Genomic DNA, 23730 nt, shown 5'->3' with positions numbered 1-23730 from the left:
TATGTAGAAGTCCAACAAGTCCCCAATCCCACCCTTGTCTTTGGTATGACCCGGCCGGGGGAGTCGAATTCCCGACCTCCCAATCTCCGGGCGGACACTCTATAGCCACAAGCCCACTGAGCTGGTCCTACACTGAACCTAAAGCCCCATTTTATACTTTGTTGTCCGTTAAATAACTCCGAAATGTGCTTCTGGGGGTCCCTGGAACAACACATTTTGAGATGGGGGTCCGCGGCCAAATACACATAATTTTGGGTGGTCCTTGACATGGAAAAGTTGAAGCACCACTGATATAGCAACATACTGTTAGGGCTTTAAAAAAATAAAAAATAAAAAATATATATAAATAAATAAATAAATATATTTATTCAAAGATTTGCACAAATTCTCAAGATTTTTCAAAAATAGCAGATATATATGAGCTTGTATATCTGCTATTTTTGAATAGCCCAAAGAAAGAAAGATGGGTTCCTGGATTGAATGGGTTAATTAAAGAATTACAGTGCTTCTTCCAGCACTGCCTTTTGGGAAGGTATATTTATAACGGCCATTTCTCTATTTCAACGATCAGTGTTTCCTGTGGTGGTCCCTGACATCCATCCCCATTGGCTGCTGCTTCTTCCTGGACAGCCTCGCTGCTGCTTGAAAAAGTCGTTGCTGGCTGTCTCGTCATGGGTGGCGGAGGCGAATCATCATCATCCGCCCCGGCGAATGTTTTCTTTTCTTTCTTTTTTTATTCAGCCAAAATGGCCAGCCAGCCGCCTTCGGGAAGCCGGGCGAATGACCTCTGACCTCCCGCGTTGAAGAGATGCGCGGGACCTCGTTTTTTTAGCCGTGAGCTAATGCATTAGCATAAACATAATTAATCATTGAATATTTTATGATAAACAGACGGGGAGAAAAAAAGAACACACAGGGCTAGGAGGAGTTTGAGGAGGACCCTTGAGGAAACATCCATCCATCCATCCATCCCGTCTGTTCATCTGCGCTCTCTCTCTTCTCTCTCTCTCTCTCTCTCTCTCTCTCTCTCTCTCTCTCTCTCTCTCTTTCTCTCTCTCTTTCTCTCTCTCTCTTTCTCTCTCTCTCTTCCTCTCCTCTCTCTCTCTCTCTCTCTCTCTCTCTCTCTCTCTTTCTCGGTGCTGACCTCCCTGTCCTTCGCGGGCGTTTGGAAGCATTTGAAGAAGAGGAGCGGCAGATAAATCGCTTAAACTCTCGCCTCGCCGCCGTGAGCTCCATCTAGCTCTGTCTGAAGAGAACGCACAGGGCGGCGGAGGGCAGAGAATAGATGGGGGGGGGGGGGGGGGGGGCAGAAGGTGCTCAACAGACCTCCATGGTCCTTGGAGGAATGAGAGAGAGAGAGAGAGAACAAGATGGAGAAAGGTGGGGTTTCTTTTGCATCAGTTGAAGGGCATTCAAAAGGACCACAATGGAAATAAGCTCTCAAGCTTTGATCTCCAGATTCTAAATTAAATTAACGCCCCACTTGTTCGTACTACAAAAGCTTCAAAAGTAGCAGATCCACAAGCTTGTGGGATAAAAATAGCAGGCACTTGGCGCCGCGGATCTACATTTTTTGAAAAAAATATTGAAAATTTGTGCAAATCTTTGAATATATATATTTTAAAGCGAACATTTGTAACTCAAGTCTTTGCTTCTGTGGGTCCCTGGAACAACATATTTTGAGATGGGGGGGGGGGGGGGGGGGGGGTACATATGAGAAACACTGATATAAAAACATAAGGTTTGAGAAACCTGTTACGATTTGTAGAATCCCCAGAAGCAAAGATTTGAGTTACAAATGTTCGCTTAAAAAATACATATATATTCAAACTAAAGATTTGCACAAATTTTAACGATAAAAAAAATCATATATAGCAGATCTACAAGCTCAAGCTATTTTTGAATAGCCAAAGAAATGTAAAAATGACACGGATGCGTTCTCGGTCTTAATGGCCTAAACTAGAGAGTGTCACTATTTACCCCTCCTGCTGGTTGCAGAAGACATTTCATGTCATTAAACTCAATGGAATATTTGACCAGAATTGACACTTTACAATTTTATTGCCTCAGTAAATACTTTATGATTTCAGTCTCTAGTTTTTTCAATGATTGTGATGTGCGTTTTTTTTAATGACATTATTCAAAAAAAATATGATAAAGTAGGGTGACGCTTCTAGGGCTCCTACACGTTCTACTGAGTGACTCCAACATCAGTGACACAGAGATGCTGTCTGCTCGTGTGTGTGTGTGTGTGTGTGTGTGTGTGTGTGTGTGTGTGTGTGTGTGTGTGTGTGTGTGTGTGTGTGTGTGTGTGTAGGGGAGGAAGAGGAGCAGGATGAAGATGCAGAGGAGGAGGAGGAGGGGTTTGGCGGTTTGAGCGATGTGATTTCTGCTCGACTGTCACAAATCTAGCGCAACAGGAAAATCAATTTGGCCCCGCGTGTCTTCTCTGCTCCGGGAGGGAATCCAAATACTGAGGCCAGGCCCGGGTAATGTTACACTGTATTGGATTTACTTCACGGAGAGATGGAGGGAGAGGAGAGAGGGAGAGAGGAGAGAGGAGTGGAGAGAGGGAGATGGAGAGAGGAGAGGGAGAGGGAGAGGGAGAGGGAGCGGAGAGGAGAGGGTTTGTCGTCTGACAAGATAGATTAGTATGAGCGTAGCGGTGTATGATAAGCTGGAAATCTGTCAGTCTGCACTCTCTCTCTCTCTCTCCAACACACACACACACACACACACACACACACACACACACACACACACACACACACACACACACACACACACACACACACACACACACAGACGACACTGTCGCTCATCCGAGTGAGTGAGCGAGTGTCTGTGATTTATACGCGTGAGGCTACAATGCTTCACACACGGAGGAAGTGGTGTGTGCGCACGCGTGTGTGTGTGATTTTGTGTGTGTGTGTGTGTGTTTTGTGTGACTTCAACGCTGCTTATTTACTGGGTAAGCTGTCTCTCCTCGCTGTGTGTGCTTAGTGTTGTGTGTCAGCTGCGTGCACGCGGGCATGCGTGCGTGTGCACGTGCACGGTGACAGCCAGGTGAAAAGATGACACGGTGGAATTGCCGTCCTCTGACCGTTGTCAAGGGTGACAGGTGTGTCCCGTGAGCGCTCAGCCGTGTGACACGTCACGTGACGTCGATTCCACCGAGCCACGCTGACACACACGCACACGCACACGCGCACACACACACACACACACACACACACACACATACAAACACACACGCACACACAACAGGCTTCAAATTAATTGCACTCATAGCCAGTGGTGGAAAAAGTACACAAATGTTTTACTTAAGTAAAAGTACCAATACTGCAATGTAGAAGTACTCAGTTACAAGTAAAAGTCCGGAATTCAAAATTTACTTGAGTAAAAGTACAAAAGTATTGGTATCAAAATGTACTTAAAGTACCAAAAGTAAAAATACAAAAATGTTTGAAAATAGCAGATCTACAAGCTCACAACGTGTCGCATTGCTGTATGTGAATGTCTATTCCTGTTGAATTACTGTGTTCTGTATCTCGGCTACATTGAAAATGAGGGCCTGCCCCTCAACTGTACTCCGAGCTGAAATAAAGGTTATGATGATGATGCATCGCTACGCATTGTGAGCTTGTAGATCGTCTATTTTCAAATAGCTTGGAATAGGGCTATAACACATAATGTTATCAGGTTTTTGTTTACTTGCCTGTCAAGAAAATAATAGCCAGTGTCAGTCGGTTTGCCAAATGTTTCAGCCAGAGGCACACCGATGGTCAAGGTAAAGTAAAAAAAATAGCCAATATGAACGAGCTCAACATGTGTTACATTGCAAGAATTTGCGATGCATTGTGAGGTGGTAGAGTGGCCAATTTAGAGTGTCGGGGGCAGACACTCTCAACTCTACTGAAACTTTTAAAGGTGAAAGATTATACCCTGAAGAAGACAGTTCTGCCAAAACGTTGGTTTGTTTACTCTATGTCCTATAATAAAATATTGGCACTTTGGCTACCAGTGTGTGCGACCATCTTCTTGTCTCTTGAAGACCACTATTTGGTTTATTCTGCGGTTGGTCGGCACCACCATAAGCACTTTGGTGGGTGTAGCATTCTCGTGCAAGGTGAAAGATTATATTAAAATAGCTTATGTTAACACATGGGGTGCCAAAACCGAAGGGTATTCGGTTTTGCTAATAATTACGTGGAGTGCCAAAACCGAAGGTTATTCGGTTTTGGCACCTTATGTTAACACATGGGGTGCCAAAACCGAAGGGTATTCGGTTTTGCTAATAATTATGCGGAGTGCCAAAACCGAAGGGTATTCGATTTTGCTTTTTTCCCCCGTTTTTTTCGTTTTTTTCCACACGGGCGGGGCTGGAGCAGCTCTGGGAGTACCCATTGTGATCCTAAGAAGGATAGGCCAAATGGATCACCGGAAACAAAAACATGGCTCCCATCCGCTTCCTGTCTATTTCCTTCTTTAAAACGCCTATATCTCCGAATCTGTTTCCGGTGGCGAAACCGGTCATGCGCGATCCCCCCCCCATTGTAACTCGCGAGTGAAATGTTATGGTTCCAGGCTGTAGCCAGGGTCGTCGTGCTACATGAATGGATGCTTTTTTTTATGTGGATTTGCTCGTCGTGGACTCTAGAGCTTTAAACAGCAAAGCGCAGTCAATGGGGAGAATGCTGGCACCCAACGTAAGTTGTTATGAAAAAATGCTGGCACCCAATGTGTTAAAGGGATATTTCACTTTAAAAAAAACGTTGTCATCGTCTACTCATGCTTTTGTCATTCCCCCAGACCGTTTTTAAGTTGCTTGATTCATTATTTCGATATTTGATATTCATTTTATCAGACACGCCCCCTTCCTATACAAACCCATTATAACTTTAAAATAATTGTAGTGGAGTAAAAGTACAATATTTGCCTCTGAGATGTGGTTGAGTAGAAGTAAAAGTAGTGAAAATTGGAAGTACAACAGACATCTGTCGTTCTCTCAACTTCCCCAAACTTGGCTGCATGCACAGTCTACACTCTACAGCATAAAGTAAACTCCTGTACAAAGTTGTGCTGAAGAGTTCTAAAGCAAACACACAGTGGCAGTCATAATCACATGTCTTTTAACCACATTAGTTATCCGTGTCTGCCTGCCTCGCCTGCCCTTCATCTAATTCAAACTGATTGTAGTTACAGACGCTCAAAACATGCCAGATGTTCCTTCTTATACCGCCGCCGCCACGCTTTATCACAAGCGTTTTATTTGGCACGGGGAATATTATTTTTTAAGTATTTCTTTATTAATCACGTCCTGCAGATTGGTTTGGCTTCCCGTCCTCGGTACTTCGCAGCGGGGTTTGTGCGCGTGTGCGTGTGTGTGTGTGTGTGTGTGTGTGTGTGTGTGTGTGTGTGTGTGGGGGGTTGTGTTTGGCACGGAGCCCCCCGGAAAACCACTGTCCCACTTTCTCATTAACGTCAATCACTGTGGTGAGACCTCATAGGAAAGGAAAGGAGAGGAGAGAGAAGGCAAGGAGAGGAAAGAAGAGGAAGGCAAGGGAAGGGATGGAGAGGAGAGGGAAGGAGAGGAGAGGGAAGGAAGGCAAGGGAAGGGATGGAGAGGAGAGGGAAGGAGAGGAGAGGGAAGGAAGGCAAGGGAAGGCAAGGGAAGGGAAGGAGGGTGAAAGGAAGTGGTTCTCATGAGATCAGTCAGACGTGATGCCCCGCCTTGTCAGAGTGATTGACAGGTTGACGCACTGGTCAGACCCTCTATCAGGAAGAGCTGTGGGAGCTGACAGGGACCACCCCCCGCGCGCGCACGCACGCACGCATGCACCTGTCTGAAGGCCAGTATTCTATTTTATAATAGTATATCACAATTCTATGTAAATCCCAGATGATATGGTGTCTCATAACACAGGGGTTTTACAGTGTAGATTGGGGGTCCCAGGAAACACACACACACACACACACACACACACACACACACACACACACACACACACACACACACACACACACACACACACACACACACACACATTGTATCAAAGGAGGTCTGTGGGGGGGGTCTACACTCAAGGTTGGTTGTAAAGATACCAAGGATTCGTCAGTCATGTCACTGTCATGCGACATGACTTTTTTCTTTTTGCGTCACACTATTACACTATTACTCTGGCAGAAAGAGTTCATTTCCGATTCCGATATCAACCGATACCAATATGCAGGCTTTTTCACAAAAAGTCAACTAATTTTAGCACTCTGAGATTCGTGAGAATGTAAAGTGCGTTATAAATAAAATGTATTATTATTATTATTAATTGTCAGGTAACAACATCAGCCGGACATATGCATTAGACTGATTAGGTCTAATGCATATCAAACTGGGGGGGGTCCCAGGTGGAAGTCCTTACCTGATGCAGTAGGGGTGTTGGTGTTGTTGGTGGTGGGGGTGGGGGTGGTGTTGGTGGTGCTGGGGGGTCCACTGGCCGGGGAGATGGGCCCCGAACCCGAGTGACGGGAGTGCTGGGACTGGGTGGAGCCGGCGGGGGAGCCCACGGGCGAGGGCGAGGGTCCGCCACTCCTCTGGCTGGAGGACGAGGGGAGGTGGGGGGAGGCGTGGGGGGAAGAGAAGGGGGAGCGTCCGGGGTTAGCGCCTCCTCCTCCTGGTCCTCCTCCCCCTTGTTCTCCCTGACTGCTGCTGCTACTGCTACTGCTGCTGTGGGAGGAACCTCCTCCTCCGCCGCCGCTGGTGGCGCCGGCGCCGGCCCCGCCGCCCGCGGCTGACCCCAGACCTCCTGCCTCGGTGCCCGTGGGGAGGTCATCTATGGAGCCGGACAGATCCTGGGACAGAAAACACAGACAGAGACGATGGTGGTGATGAGTCTGGTTATAGGGCTGTCACAGATTATTACATTTTACTTGACCATTAACATTCCCTGACATTGACAGAGATCTCCGTATTTAAAAAAAATATGTTTTTAATTCCACAAGAGGGCGCTCTAACGCAACAGGACCCTGAAAGAAGGAATGGCCGGATGTGACGTCATCCCAAAAAATGACACTACCGTCCACTCCTTCTTTATGAGTTTTAGAAAAACACTCCTTTCATGTTTAAAAATATATGAAAGTTTTTCCACACGAGGAGACAGGTGGAGAGTCTGGCGTTCCACTGGAAACTAAATAGTTTGTAAAATGTGCTTACAGTACAAAATAATCAATTGTAACAAAACAAGTGTGCACAGGATATATATATATGGGATATATATCGTCGCTGTCAGGCAGAAACCTCTTATCTCCATATTCTAACTGTGTGTTTTTTCGTGAATTCATTTAATTAACCCATTAAGGCCTGAGGTGATTCTTAAAAAAAAAAAATCTAAATCCTAACAGTTTTTTGAAAAAAATCAACTACAAAAAAAAGTAAATATTTTTCAAAAAATAGCAGATCTACAAGCTCATAGCGCGGCACTTAGTGCCGCGCTATGAGCTTCGTGCTATGAGCTCGTACTCATAGCACGAAGCTCATAGCTTCGTGCTATGAGTACACACAAGCATCAAAAGCTGCAGATCCACAAGCTGGAGCTTGTGACATGAAGAGGTTTAAGAACCACTGGCACATAGGATCATTGTGTAGAACTGACCATTAACATAAGTCACAGTACAGTACATCATGCTGCTGTGGTTATAAAGGTGAGTGGTAATAACGGAGATTAACTCACTCAAAGGGAATCCCCCCATGACACTACACACACAATACTGAGCTCAATAGAGGAGTACTGTAGAGAATGACGATGGTGTGTGTGTGTGTGTGTGTGTGTGTGTGTGTGTGTGTGTGTGTGTGCGCGTGCATGCTTGTGTGTGTGTGTGTGTGTGTCAAAGGGAGAGATGCAAGGGAGATCTGGGGCAGAGAGAAAGGAGAGGCCGACCAGAGATAAGATGTGACGGATGTGATGGCTGCACACACACACACACACACACACACACACACACACACACACACACACACACACACACACACACACACACACACACACACACACACACACACACACACACACACACACACACACACACACACAGTGTGTGGTGCCCCAGCTGTAGTGTCACCTGTGTGTGACCCTGGCGTGCGACTGACTGACTGGTGCTCGATCGCTCGGGGGGAGAAGAGAGGAAATGCCAGCTGATGTCTGCCAGTCAGCCCAGACCCTTAACCTGCCAGGGTCCCTGGTCCCACCTGCACCCCCCCACCCCCCCCCCTTCCCCACCCCCCCTGATGTTCTCTCTCTCTCATACACACACACACACACACGCACGTTTGTGTCTACTTGTGAGGACAGCATTGAAAATGGTTGAAAATAGCCGAACAGCAGCTGCGATATAGCACATCTTCTGGCTCAGTGGCTCTAAAACATTTTAGCTGGAGACCCAAAAGAGAAATGAAGACGTTTGCCGGCGGATCCACAAACTAACCCTGAGGAAGACTTTATTGACGAAACGTTGGTTTCCTGTACCTTTTAATACAAAAATATTTCATCGTGGCTAAGAGCTGTGCGGGCTCATCCTCAACTTTATTTTATTTATTAAATACTTTTGCAAAATGTTGTAATTTTGAAATAATCTAAATATATATTTAGATTATTTCAAATATATAACTCGCAAGATGGGGGACTCAGTCATCTAAGCCAGTGGATCTCAAACTGTTTCATGTCAATGACCCACAAATGAATATGTATTTGGTCGTGGACCCCCATCTGAAAATATGTTGTGTTAAGATTTGTGTTGTTAAATATGCTTCAAAAACATTAAAAATTTGTCAAATTCTTCATTGCCTGTTGGCTGGTATAAAGAGAGACCAGCAGCCAGCAGTGCGTCTCTCTAGATCAGCGGAACATGGTGTCTCCTCCGTGCCACACGGAGCCTTTGTTTTCTGTCACGCCTCCCTGAATGCCCACCCACCCGCTCTGCCAGCCTGCCAGTCTGTCACATGGCATTATGTGTGTGCCCCGCGCTCGCTCGGCCAAGCACATGGGGTCTCTCTCTCTCTCTCTCTCTCTCTCTCTCGCTCTCTCTCCCCCCCCCCCAAGGAACCATTCTGAATCCTGGCCAATCAGGTCAGCCGGTATTTTGAGCTGCGTGACGTACGGAGCTGCCGCCACAGCCAATAGGATCGCTGTGTTATTTTCAGTGGACCACCCGCCCGGGAGAGATGCAGAGAGAGAGAGGTAGACAGGGAGAGATGGAGGGAGAGGGAGGGAGAGAGAGAGAGGGAGGTAGACAGGGAGAGAGAGATGGAGAGAGGGAGAGAGAGATGGAGAGAGGGAGAGAGAGATGGAGGGAGAGAGAGATGGAGGGAGAGAGGGAGGTAGACAGGGAGAGAGGGAGAGAGAGATGGAAGGAGGGAGAGAGGGAGAGAGAGGGAGAGAAGGAGAGAGATGGAGGGAGAGAGAGGGAGGGAGAGAGAGGGAGGCAGACATGGAGAGAGAGAGGGAATGAGAGAGGGAGGGAGGGAGAGAGGGGGAGAGAGATGGAGGGAGGGAGGGAGGGAGAGAGAGAGAGGGAGAGAGAAAGGGAGACAGACAGGGTGAGAGAGAGGGGACGCCATTTGACACGCCAGGGTCCTCGGAGCAGGGCGTAACCATGGCAATGGCTTTTTTCCTAAAACACCGACAGCTAGGCTGACACAGAGCCGCAGGTCGTTAACCTACAGGCTAATTGTGTGAATGGATGTGAATAATTGCATCTCAACCTAATTGGTGTTTCGGCTGCCAAACGTTTTCCAGGGGGGGGAGGGGGGGGGTCGTCGGAAAAAACACACACAACTAATTTGTGTAGAGATTGTCAGACTCATTGGGATTATTTACACACTTTATACTACAGCCGTGGTTAAACCGTTAGTGATAGAATATAACGTGAGCGCCTTACACTCCATAAAGATGCCAACGGTAAATACAACATAAAGCTTTATTTTATACGTTAAGGCACATAAACGCTGCCATAAAAAAGTCATTGTGAAATGCAGCTACAGTAAAAAGTACTTATCAAGCCATACTGTACGCTCCTCTGGCACGCACGCACGCATCCACACACACACACACACACACACACACACACACACACACACACACACACACACACACACACACACACACACACACACACACACACACACACACACACACACACACACACACACACACACACACACACACACACACACACACACTCTCTTAATCCTGGTCAAGGAGCGTAGCGCGACACCTTACCTGGCTAGCACAGTAATGTTTAGAGAACAGTGAGGCAGCAATGCAACAATGCAGCCATGATGTAACCATTCATCCATGCACTTAGCAGACCCTCTTGTCCAGAGCCATTTACCAATAAGCAAGGTAAACACATACATCACATGTACACATACAAATGCAGAGAGACAGTGTACAGTGCCTCCCAGTGTAAACTAGGATCACAGGTAAACCAAGAACCTATACAACCTATGTAGCAACCAGTGGTTCTCAAACAGTTTCATGTCAAGGACCCGCAAAATGATATATATTTGGCCGTTGACCCCCATCTAAAAAATATTTTGTACCAGGGACCCTCCAGAAGCAAAAAGTTGTGTTTAAAAAAAGAAGAAAATATATACATACAGTACATTCAAAGATTTGCAAAAAAAAAACAAGATTTGCAAAAAGTTGCAGATCTATGAGCCTGTATATCTGCTATTTAAAGGGGTTAGAGTGATTGTGATGCTGTATTAACTACATTTGCTGGGGACCCCCTGGTACCCCTGGGGGTCCCCAGACCCCACTTTGAGAACCACTGGTCTAAAGAATATATTATAAAAATAATAAACTGTACACTTAGGATGCCAGGTAAACAATGAACCTAGCATCTGTCTAAATGACATGCTATCTAAATTACATTTAACCTTGTGGTCAAGAAAAAAGCACATGCCTATAAGTAACAAAAACATCAAGTGCTACGGGCTAAGGTGTGAGTCTGAAGATGTGACTCTTCAGATTCCAGCGAAACATTGGGAGTGAGTCTGCAGTTCTAAGTTCTAACTGCAATGCATGGGACTGGGGAGTTTGTTCCATGCACAGTTTTGGAGCCAGGAGGGAGAAGAGTCTGGGGCCACATAACCAGCCAGCCACGGATCCATGCACGCACCATGATTTCAAACAACGGCAGATTGTGCCCAAGGACCGCCCATACCTTCTTCTGATTGGTTGAAATGAAAGAACAGGAACTGGCCGTTTCTACCAAAAAGGGTCAGGTTCAAACAAACACCAAATCCCCATCCTGTGAGCTGACTCGGTGGCGTGCCGAGATAAGCGTTAAGACTTCCAGTCATAATATAACATAATCAAGGGATTAAATCCCACTTTCGATGCTGGTTTATGAATTATTAGGCATCATTTTTGCCAGATTAGGCATAGTGAAGTCTCACAAGGCACAACTGCCAATCAAAATGACTACTGGCCAATCACAGCGCGTCCTTTCCGGGACTTGCCACAACACTGCCGTAGACTGTATTACCGCGCACGCAGGCAGCAATGCAACCAGGCGGCCATGCAGCCAATGGAGCCAATGGAGCCAGCCACATAACCCAGCCAACCAGGCGGTCGGTGCTGAGGGTCCAACACGGTCCAACAAACAGGGGGGGGGCTCCGATCCAAAGTGGCCCAAATCCAATTTGTTTGGCTCGGGTTTAGCAAATTGCTCTGTGCATTGAGCCTCCAAATCGCTGTCAACCGTTCCCGCTTGGCATCTTGTACGGCTTAATTCGCTCCTGGAGCATGTAATTGTCATAATAAGAAAAATATTGAGGTGATAATAAGCACTTTACGTTTGAGATGACCCCCCCCCCCGCCGCCGATCAACAAGGACACATTTCACACAACATTGAAGAGGCAGCCACTCGTGACCTTTCACCTTTGCTGGCGTGTGATGCTGTTCCCCTTCATTCTCTCTCTCTCTCACTCTCTGTCTATGTCTCTCTCTCTCGATCTCTCTCTTCCCCTGCATTTCTCTGTGTTTGTGCAGTGATGGAAGAAGTACTGAAATGTTTTACTTAAGTAAAAGCATCAAAGCATCACTACCCTATTGTAGAAATACTCTGTTACAAGTACAAGTCCGGTATTAATAATTTACTTGAGTAAACGTACAAAAGTATTCTTTTCACGACGTGTCGTGATGCGCGGCGTTGTGAGCTTGTAGATCTGCTCTTTTCAAATGCCTGATGTATGTATAGGGATGACGTGGTTAATGTGTTTTGTGATAATAATCTAAATCTAAAAGTAACTAATTAAAGTTTCCAAATAATTGTAGTAATAATTGTAGAATAATAATTTGCTGTTGAGACGTAGTGGAGTAGAATTATAAGAATACCTCAAAAGTGTGCTTAAGTACAGTACTTGAGTGCATGTACTTAGTTACTTTCCACCACTGTGTGTGTGCGTGTGCGTGTGTGTGTGACAGCCACACCGTCAGGCTGTCACAGTGAAACATGAGCACTGACACTAGTTGGGGACAGCTGAGACACACACACGCACACACACACACAAGTACACGCACACGCACACACACACACACACACACACACACACACACACACACACACACACACACACACACACACTTCTTTCTCCATGACCATGGTGCTGATGTAGTCTCCTTTCAGCACACTCTGGGAATTAATCAAAGTTGCTATGGTAGAAGGCACTGTGTGTGTGTGTGTGTGTGTGTGTGTGTGTGTGTGTGTGTGTGTGTGTGTGTGTGTGTGTGTGTGTGTGTGTGTGTGTGTGTGTGTGTGTGTGTTTCTGTCTAGACAGGGAGGACCCACGGGCCACAGCATCCTGTCGGCCACGGGGAGAAGCGACGTGATTGGTCCCCTCTCTTTCTCTCTCTCACACGCACGCACACACACAGACACACACAGACAAACACACACACACACACACACACACACACACACACACACACACACACACACACACACACACACAATCTCTGACAGAGGGGCTAGTATGGCTGAGCAGTCTGCAGCAGATGAGTGGTCAGCTGAACAGAGCCTGCGACGCGTGCGTGTGTACGCGTGCACGCACACACGCACACACACACACGCACCATTTGAAAAGTGTACACAGCAGGACTCACAAACTATGTTGCTTCAAACTGCAGCCATTTAGACCTTTTTCTCTGACATATTTGTCAAACAGGTTTGTTTTGCCAATCAGTTAGAACCCGTTCTTTTCCCGATTATGTAAGAAAAAGAACAGTTTATAAGTACAGTATATATTCTGCACAACCTGCAAAGCAAATGGTTTTCCCATCATGTCACGTCAGATCTACAGTATGCATAGGCCTGGCTATTTGCTCTCATTTCCTAATCATGTACATGTAGGGTGATTTAAGCAGTCACACATGACCTGAGTTAAACTAATTAGATTCTATGCGGCGAGAGTCAAAGCTCTCGATATACCGAGCAATCTTCGTTCCTACTCTCACCTATGGTCATGACCCAAAGAATAAGATCGGGTGGGCGGCCTCTCCCTTACAGAGGTGAGAAGTTCAGTCATCCACGAGACACTCGGAGTAGAGCCACTGCTCCTTCACTTGGAAAGGAGCCAGCTGAGGTGGTTGGGGCATCTAGTATGGATGCCTCCTGAGCGTCTCCCTAGGGAGGTGCTTGGTGCACGTACCCACTGGGAGGAGACCCCCTGGCAGACCAAGGACCAGATGGGGGGGCGGGGGGCTTATTATATCTCCAACCTGGCCTTGGAACGCTGGGGAAAGGGGAAAGTCTGGAGCTCTCTGCTGAAACTGTTGCCCCGCGACCCGACTACGGATAAGCGGTTGAAGATGGATGGACTATGCTGCTGGGTGTGATGACACACCTGTTGTGCATCAAGCTAATTTATCAGCCACCCCCTGGGGGTGTGTGGCCGGTTCACCCTCCTTACAGTAAGGTAGTCTGTTGCCTATAAGTGGCCTAATAATAATAATGATAATAATAATGTAATTGTGGCATCAACTGTACACTGTATTTCACCGTTGCCGGTCATTTTAAAGCTGCGTGCTTTGAAGTACAGTACTTCTTCTCCTGCTCACTACTGACATTACATCACCCTGTGTGGAGGGGTAAGAGAGAAGGGCTGTGTGTGGAGGGGATGGGGGGGCAGTTTTAGCTTGTTACACCACTGGCCAGTTGCCAAGCTTGAAGCTGTGTCCGCTGACTAAGCCACGTTCACCCTGGACCTCAAGGATATGTGTGTAATGGACGGAAGGACGGACGGGCGGACATTGATCCCTGTGTGAAATTAGCAACAACAGGAGTTAGCATAGAACACACAACAAATAGAGAAATAAGAATAATAAGAAAAGAGAGATAAGAATACAAAATAAAATAAACATTGTAGCATTCCTGGTATATATACCATTATTGTCTCTGTCGGGTGGAAACCATGTCCAAAACTGTTACTTTTCAGGATTCAAGTAAAAAAACAACAGAAGTAGCAGATCTACAAGCTCAAAACGTGTTGCATCGCGCAACGTTTCGAGCTTGTGGATCTGTATACTTTCGATGCTTTTGTGTGATCAAGTAGGGCGTTAATTTACAAAAATAAAGATAAGAGGTTTTTGCCCGCCAGCAACGATATGATGAAGTAAAGTGTAATTAAGTCTAACAGTAAACAGTTGTGGACCTTTAGTGGGCAGATTTCTCTCATCTACCAGTTCTCTGCTCTGATGATGACCCACTGGAGACTCAATGTTTATGTCTGTTATGCTAAACACGCTGTTTATTTCACTTCCCCCCAAACCGCCAACTGAGGCCATATACAAATGAAATGCTGTGTGTGTGTGTGTGTGTGTGTGTGTGTGTGTGTGTGTGTGTGTGTGTGTGTGTGTGTGTGTGTGTGTGTGTGTGTGTGTGTGTTTTATTATGTTTGTGTGAAATAGTGTTAATGGGATAACCCGCATAGAGCGCTGAAGCTAACACCCTTCATAAAGTGCCATTAAGTGGAGAGAGAGAGAGAGAGAGAGAGAGAGAGAGAGAGAGAGAGAGAGAGAGAGAGAGAGAGAGAGAGAGATAATGTGTAGACGTTGGAGCTCAATAGAAATGCATCCCGAGTCTCCTACTGTATACTCTGGTTTTAATTATCTGGATGTTTACAGTTAAAATGATGATGATGATGATGATGTTGACAAAGACAATAATGAAGATGATGATGAGAACTTAAGATTTGCCCAACGAGGGACACATCACCATGTGATTTACAACACACACACACACACACACACACACACACACACACACACACACACACACACACACACACACACACACACACACACACACACACACACACACACACACACACACACACACACACACACACACAGTATATATTAAATGACTGTAATATCTCCCATTTGATGCTATATTATTAAGTAATGTTGTGGGGGACCCCCTGTGTGTGTGTGTGTGTGTGTGCGTGTGCGTGTGCGTGTGCGTGTGCGTGTGTGTGTGTGTGTGTGTGTGCGTGTGCGTGTGATCTTGCCGCCTACAGTCGCTTCTTTTGGGCTTGTTTTCGTAGACTTGCCCACTTGTTTCTCCCGCTAAAATCTGGCAACGCTGGGTTTTTTTCCCGTAAATGAACGCCCTACTTGATCATACTAGCGTCACACAAAAGCATCCAAAGTAGCAGATCTACAAGCTCGAAACGCGGCGCGAAGCGACGCGTTTCGAGCTTATAGATCTGCTACTTTTGAATCCAGAAAAGTAACAGTTTTGGACATATGAGGTTTGCACCCGACAGAGACGAAATGCTGGTTTATAAACCAGCAGGAGTTTTTCCCATTTACACTGGAACCATTTTTTGTGATTTATGTGTGTGTGAGAGAGAGAGAGAGAGAGAGAGAGAGAGAGAGAGAGAGAGAGAGAGACGCGGCGGCAGTTATCATCACACGAGCGCAACGCTGCCGTTTTTTTTTCTCTTGTACGTTTCTTTTTTTTCTCTCTCGCTACACCGACAACGTCTTTGTTGTCAGGAACAAAGGCAGTTCGCCCCGAGAACAAACTGTTCAGGGTTCCTTAAAGTTTCACACGGAGAGAGAAGCTCAGTGCCAGTGAAATCATTGTGCACACTTCACAAAGCCCCAGACAAGCTCTTGATAACACCTTGGTATCTCGATAAGCGCAAGCAAACGTGTGCGTGTGTGTGTGTGTTTTGTCTGTTTCCACCATTGGCAAAGACCGAAAAACCAAGGCTAGCTAGCAGAAGCTAGCTCGCGAGTCCAGTGGTGTAAAGTAACTAAGTACGTGTACTCAAGTACTGTACCTAAGTACAATTTTGCGGTATTTGTACTTTACTTGAGTATTTCTAATATCCACTACATCTCAGAGGCAGATATTGTACTTTTACTCCATTACAATTATTTGAAAACTTTAGTTACTTTCCAGATATAAATTCTTACATTATAAAACATACATTAACCACTTTAGTCCTATTTAATACCAAGTCTATTTGAAAATAGCCTATCTACAAGCTCACAACTTTGTCAGACATATCATCAATCACTTCTACAATGCAGCATTGATACTTTTACTTACGTGAAACATTTGAGTACTTTTTCCACCACTGCTCGCGACTTATTAGTGGTGCCTGGGGGTGGGGGGGGGGGGGGGGGGGGGTGGTCAAGCCGAAGGGCCAGCCGGCCGGCCACGGCCATTACTGCGGCTTCCAGTTGACGATGCTGCTAATGTTAGCTAACGCTAACTCCCGCCAGCATTAGCAATTATCGCTCGTCTTGAGATAGGGGCCGGCTTTACACTGAGTGATAAGTAACCCGGGCTCTTAAGCCCCCTGTAGCAATGTAGCAATGTGGAGATATGGCGTGAGTCCCTTTGAAAAGAGGACCATTTGAAGCCTTATTACCCCCGCTAAGCCGTTAAAAACGCCCGTCCCAAATCTGGCGGCTGGCGGCTCGTCTCTCCAAAACGAGGAGGATTAGTGTTGAGTTTCAACGGCGATGGGCCGTGATAATGTGGCCCCGCCCGCCAGCCCGGCCGCCATGGAGGAGGGAGCGGCGCTTAGCTAACGGCTTCTTATTCACTTAATGACTTCTCTCATTGTTTTCACCCCAAGACAATGAAGACAGCGAGGCAGTGATGGGAGAAGTACTCACATTTTGTACTTAAGTAAAAGTATCAACACTGCAATGTAGAAATACTCTTTCAAAATGTATATACATTTTTTGAAAATAGCAGATCTACAAGCTCACAATGCGTCGCAATGCGACGCATTGTGAGCTTGTAGATCTGCTATTTTCAAATGGCCAAAAGATATATAGGTGGTTAATGTATGTTTTGTGATAATCTAATCTAAATCTAAAAGTAACTACTGGTAACTAAAGTTTTCAAATAATTGTAGTGCAGTAAAAGTACAATATTTGTCTCTGAGGTGTAGTGGAGTAGAAGTAAAAGTACTGAAAATTGGAAATACTCCAGTAAAGTAAAAACACCTCAAAAGTCGACTTAAGTACAGTACTTGAGTACATGTACTTAGTTACTTTCCACCACTGCCCTTAACCACAAAGAACCCTACACTGGAGATGTCACAAAGGTGAAAGGCAAAAAAGTTTGAAGAACATTGGACGAACATTGGATGAACATTAGGCGAAAATATATGAATCTTTGGCAATACAAATCTATAAGCTCACATGCTTTGAGAGCTTGACCTTACACGCCTGATTTACAACGAAGTACAATATATGTTATATACTGTGTTTTCTCTTATCCTCTTTTCAATACAGTAGCAAATGACTGAAAACTCTCTATCAATTCTCTTACAAAGATCTTGCATTTTCTTTTGCACATGTCAGTGACATCACTGACGAATCCTTGGTATTATCTTTACTTCCGGGTTGCATAATGGTGACATCACTGTTGAATCCTTGGTATTATGATCCTAGCCCATACATGGGCAACTAGCGGTCCGGGGGCCACATGACTAGCTTAATGACTAGTATTAAGCGTCTTTTTTATGTCCAATGTATTTGTATTTAAGTTCAAAAACTAAATGCATTTGAAATTAAATAAAAATGCTACTTTTCAGGAAAATTCAAAAAAATATCAAGAATAGCAAAAAATAATCAAAACGCGTCGCACTTGTAGATCGGCTATTTTTGCTACTTTTATGTGACATAGAACAGTATATGGCCCGACAGTATATGCAATGTGGCCCTCTGGAGTGAGTGTGGAAATATCAACCCGATCGCCAGAGGAAACGTTCTCATTGAACGTTTTTCAGCGTTTCTCAAAATCCGTGCATAGACTACTGGAAAACCACAAATTCCGTGCATAGCCGCCTCGCATCTCCCCCATTGTGACTAAACCATTTCGGAGCCGCGCAGTCTCAAGGGAATTGTCGCTTTGTGAAGGACCACCGAGCGCGCTAAAGCGCGCGAGTTGCCGTCCTGAACATAGCGACATTCCCTTGAGCCTACTCAGCGGCGTTTGAGTTACGTACCGATAGGCACAGAATCGTAAATTTTGTTGTGGGGACTGCTCTACTTCCTGGTTTTTCCGGGTTGCGACTGGTTACGCCCACCGTGGGACTCCCCGTACATATGCACGGAATTTGGGGGTTTCTAGGCGACTATGCACGGAATGACGTGCACAAATCCGTGCAATGTATACTAATTCTCTGGCGATCAGGCTGGGAAATATAGTGGCCCTCTCCATCATCAACGTTGCATCACCCCTGTCCTAGCCTTTCAACATGTCGGGTATTTACCAGCTGCGTCACTACACGCTGTGTTTTTTTTTTTTTTCATGCTCGTGCTAATGAAACGCTAAACAGGTTTATTATTTCATGTCAACGTTCAAGTACAACTATCAGAAGATAAGGTAAACCAGGTAAAGTAGTGCGTCACTCTGCAAGTTTAACTAAAGTTTTCCACCTTTCCAAATGTTTCTTCTGGCTATTTTTCACATCGCGATTAACTTTTTTATTAAATCGATTTAAATCGTCACCCGCTTGAATCGATTTAAATCGATTTACGATAAATCGTTACATGCCTAATATACAGGGTTAATGACTTAAACCCTATTACGGTTGACCGGAGTCCCTCAGGGCTTTATACTATCTTTTCTGTTTCGTATGTCGTGCAGAGCAGATCTACTTAAAGCTTGTGAGCTTGACTGTTAGATCTGCTATTTTCTGCCAAATACGGATGCTGGGGGTTTAAGTGGCTCTTTGTGGTTAAGGGGCTGAGTTAATGCGGAGGTCAAGCTCCAACCTGAAGCCTCTAGTCGCTCTCTAACATTGCCCGCCCGCCCGCCCGCCCGCCCGCCCGCCCGCCTGCCTGCCGGTCCCGGTCTGAGTGCAGGCCAGCAGCCCAGTGAGGTCATTGGTATTGGGTGCAGGAGACGCTATTTAAAGTGGCGGGGAGGGAGGGAGCTGTCAAACAGTGGAGGAGAGAGGAGAGAGGAGAGAGTAGAGAGTCTGCTTATTGTCTGAGCAGATGAAAGGATTCTTTCCTATTCTTTCCATTTAAGCCCACAAAGGTTCTTTACTCTAGTTTTTAATGCAGTTGCAGGTCACACACATGCATGCGCACACACACACACACACACCCCTGTTTGTTTTGCACTTATTTACTCTGCTAATGTTTTTATTTATGGCATTCCAGTATGCCACGCTCGCTGCTGCCATCCACCCACCACTGCCTCTCCACTCACCCCAGAGAGGAGTAGAAAAACACTGCGTGACGGGTGTGTGTGTGTGTGTGTGTGTGTGTGTGTGTGTGTGTGTGTGTGTGTGTGTGTGTGTGTGTGTGTGTGTGTGTGTGTGTGCGTGTGTGCGTGTGTGCGTGCGTGCGTGCGTGCGTGCGTGCGTGCGTGCGTGCGTGCGTGCGTGCGTGCGTGCGTGCGTGCGTGCGTGCGTGCGTGTATGTGTGTGTGTATGTGTGTGAGAGAGAGAGAGAGAGAGAGAGAGAGAGAATGAAAGGGGACAAGGACAGAAGATAAATAAATAAATAAACCCAGGGCCCAAATTCCTCATTTCTAATTCTGCTGCTCGTTCAGTTTAACCTCTCTCTCCTCAGCAATTAAAGCAGCCGGCACATCCTTCACGCCCCGCATACAGCCAGCCGGGGCTAAATAATGCAGGGGCATCCAGCAGCCGCATCCTTTATCATCCCAAATGACAGCCATTTGCATATCTCCCCAGTCAATTAGAGCGCGGCGGAATAATCAGCCCATAATTGGGGGAGAAGCGTCGGTAATCACCCGCCCTGGCACCACGACAGGGCCATCGGAAAGGTGGGGGGGGGGGTGATGCGGGGGGGTGTGGGAGGGTGTGTGTGTGTGTGTGTGTGAGACCAAACAAGCCGCATATAACTTCTCTCTAGTTCTCTCTCTCTCTAACGTAGGACTCAATGTCCCCCGTGTCATTGGCACTTATTATCTTCTTCAATGGCCTGTCCGAATCAACACAACACACTGAAAAAAACCCATCAGTGTTTGTATTTGTTGATAACACGTATTATTGTGTCGTAATTTTGTATGATTCTTTGTCCTTTTAGCTTTAATGTCTTACTGTACCACGTGTACCGTTTACCGTTTTCTGACTAATAAAGTATTCAATCGATCAATCAGACACAGCACAACGCAATGCAACGCAACACAACAACACAATACAGCAACACATCGCAATGCATCTAAACACGTCGCCATCGTGCAACAACTTGAAAACGAACCACAACACAACAGCACAATACAAAAGCCTGTAGGCCACATAATACCGTTTTGTCAAAATATTATCATCAAATCATATCATTTGTCCTGGTCTTCCCTCCCCCTGGCGTGGGTATACAGGCCACACCCACGCAGCCCCACAGAGACTTTCATTGCACACCCACTTGCACTTTAACACTCACAAGCATCCATTCGTTCATTCAGTACATCAGTGGTTCTCAAACTTTTTAGTGCCAAAGACCCCAAAATGTATATATGGTATATATATTTGGCCGCGGACTCCCATCTCTGAAAAAGTTTTGCTAAAAAGAAATGTTTAAATTATTAAAAGTGTTTACACATAATTCCTGACGGACCGCAATGGAAATAAGATGTCAGCTTTAATGCGATTTTATCCTTTTGATGGTGGAGCCTAAACTCGTGTGTATTGTACAAATGTATTGCACTGTCAATAAAGACGTCAAAGTCAAATTTGTAATAATTACCAAATCATTTGATACCGACTTCCTCCCTCCAACAAAACAATCCATCAATACACAATCCCAAACACACTCAAACAAACACAAAATCCAACAAACACAATCCAACAAACACACAATCAAACAAACACACAATCCAACACACACAAAATCCAAACAAACACACACACACACACACACACACACACACACACACACACACACACACACACACACACACACACACACACACACACACACACACACGCTCCAACATGTCCTCCTACAAAACAACAACAACAACAGTCTACACACACAGACATCTCTCATGTTACAGTATTCTTTATGTGTAATAATAACGTGTATTATTTTGCTGGCCGGCGGCCCATTGTGCAGACAGACAGACAGACAGACAGACATAAGACAGGGTCGGGGGCAACAGATATTTACACAATGCAGTCGCCTTAATATGGCATCATAGCTACAATGTCAGGAATGCTGTGTCAAGATACGCCAAAGGGGAGAGAGAGAGAGAGAGAGAGAGAGAGAGAGAGAGAGAGAGGAAAACAACAATCTGTCTGCTCCTCCGTCTCTCTCCCGTTAGACGCTGTAACTGAGAATGAAAGACATTCCATGAAAGCTAGCTGCCGGCCGCCCGCATTGGCTTTGAAGCCCGCTAGCTTTGTGTTCTCTACGGAACGACCGCCGTCTCTGGGAAATGTTCCCTTTAATACACTGTAACCTCCTGTCCCTCACATGCTGGGCACTGTCCTCTGAGCGACAACAAAAATAAAAGAAACACGCACATGAGAGGAGAGACACACAGAGAGAGAGAGAGAGAGAACGGACAGAATGCGTAGAGAAAGGAAAACAGGAGAAAAAAAACAGACAGACGGTGTTTGAAAGAGGAAGGTTGCCAATAATGGCTGCGTGCGTATAAAGGCATATGAAGGTCCCTTTTGTGTTTTTTCCGACCGTCTCTGGCTGCTGTGTTTCTTCCCTGTTGCCTTGTTGTGTTTTGATATTGACGCTCATCAAACCATGTTTCAATGCTAGCCAAACGCTATACAGCGCTACAGCTAGCGCTGTGGTGGTGCTCTGGGCCCACGTTACCGTCGCCTTTCACTTCTCCCTGATAGAAGTGGCAGGAAGTTGGAGGGGAAAAAAAGAAGAAGAAAGGAAATTAAAATAAAACAGCAAGAGAGGAGCATAGGGTAGACGGAGAGGGAGGAGAGAACAACACGGGATGAGAGTTTTGATTTGTTTTTTGGACTTCTTCAGAACCTCCAGAGAATGCTAACTGCTGGTCACTGTGGCCAGTGGGCAGGACCCCAACCTGAGACAAGAGTTCACACACTGAACACACAAAAACAGACCCTCACTCCTGAACAAAATAAATAACAAAAAATAAATAAACGAGAAGCGACATCGCAAAATGTCTCTCACTGTCCGCAGAGGAAAACATTGATTTGCTTTTTTTTATCATAGTTATTTCTCTCTCTCTCTCTCTCTCTCTCTCTCTCCCTCACCCTCTCCCTCTCTCTCTCAGTTGAACCTCTTGCTCTTCTCTTCTTCTTCCTCTGGGGCTCTGTGACATTTCCAGCCAACCAGCCAGCCAGACAGCAGTGTGTGTGTCCTGCTCGCCGCCACATGCAGACAGAGACACATCGTCTCTGTCGGGTGGAAACCTCATATGTCCAAAACTGTAACTTTTCAGGATTCAAATTCAAAAGTATCAAAAGTAGCAGATCTACAAGCTCAAAACACGTCGCTTCGCGCCGCGTTTCGAACTTGTGGATCTGCTACTTTTGATACTTTTCCGTGACGCTGTAGTATGATCAAGTAGGGCGTTAACACATTGCACGCCAAGAACGCAGATCTGCGTACTATTATTATTATTTTTAATTCCACAAGGGGCGTTCTAACACAGAATGATCCCTCGTCACCCAGAGAAGCAGTAGACGGATGCGACGTCATTCGAAAAAAACGGACTTCCGTCCGCCCCAACTATTGTATAGGATTTTTAGAAAAACACTTCTAACTCGGTTTCTTTTTTTTGGTGATGAAAACCACCCATTTTCAACGGGCTATAGCTCCAAAATGGCCGATCGCGGTTGGAATGTTATCGTTCCAGTGGATAAACGGATCCCTCCCACAATCCATGGAGACGTTTTTTTGTTTTGTACACAACGTGGCTTCCATGGTGTTTCAAAGATTGTCTATTTAAGGTCATTACGCTGGCAAGGGGTTAAAAAAACGATGTTTAATATCTTGCCGGGTAATGTGTTAGTTCATTAATTAGAAGAAAAAAAACACAAAAAGTTAGAATACGCGCATAATAGGTTTCTGCCCCGACAACAAGGAAATGAATCAGTGTCAAAGTGACACTGATCACCCAGCAGGGGGAAGCACACAGGGGGGGTTCCTTCTTTCTGACCATGGTGATACACAGCTCATCGTCCATCTGCTCTGATTGGACAGACATGCCGCCTGTCAGGCCGT

General features: G+C 45.8%; 1 protein-coding gene across 1 annotated transcript in view; it reads right to left on the bottom strand.

Moving 5' to 3' along the window:
• The window catches only part of LOC311035608 (AT-rich interactive domain-containing protein 1B-like), a 264670-nt gene that overhangs the window by 67430 nt on the left and 173510 nt on the right, over positions 1–23730 (bottom strand). The window contains 1 exon segment of the mRNA XM_084043910.1: positions 6420–6849. Within this exon segment, the coding sequence (XP_083900036.1) occupies positions 6420–6849 (430 nt within the window).

This window comes from Gymnoscopelus microlampas (assembly GCF_963454915.1).
Source record: "Gymnoscopelus microlampas genome assembly, chromosome: 20".
NCBI classification, from domain to species: Eukaryota; Metazoa; Chordata; class Actinopteri; order Myctophiformes; family Myctophidae; genus Gymnoscopelus; species Gymnoscopelus microlampas.
Note: the sequence above shows the minus strand (reverse complement) of the source record. Positions and strands in the feature narration are given on the sequence as shown.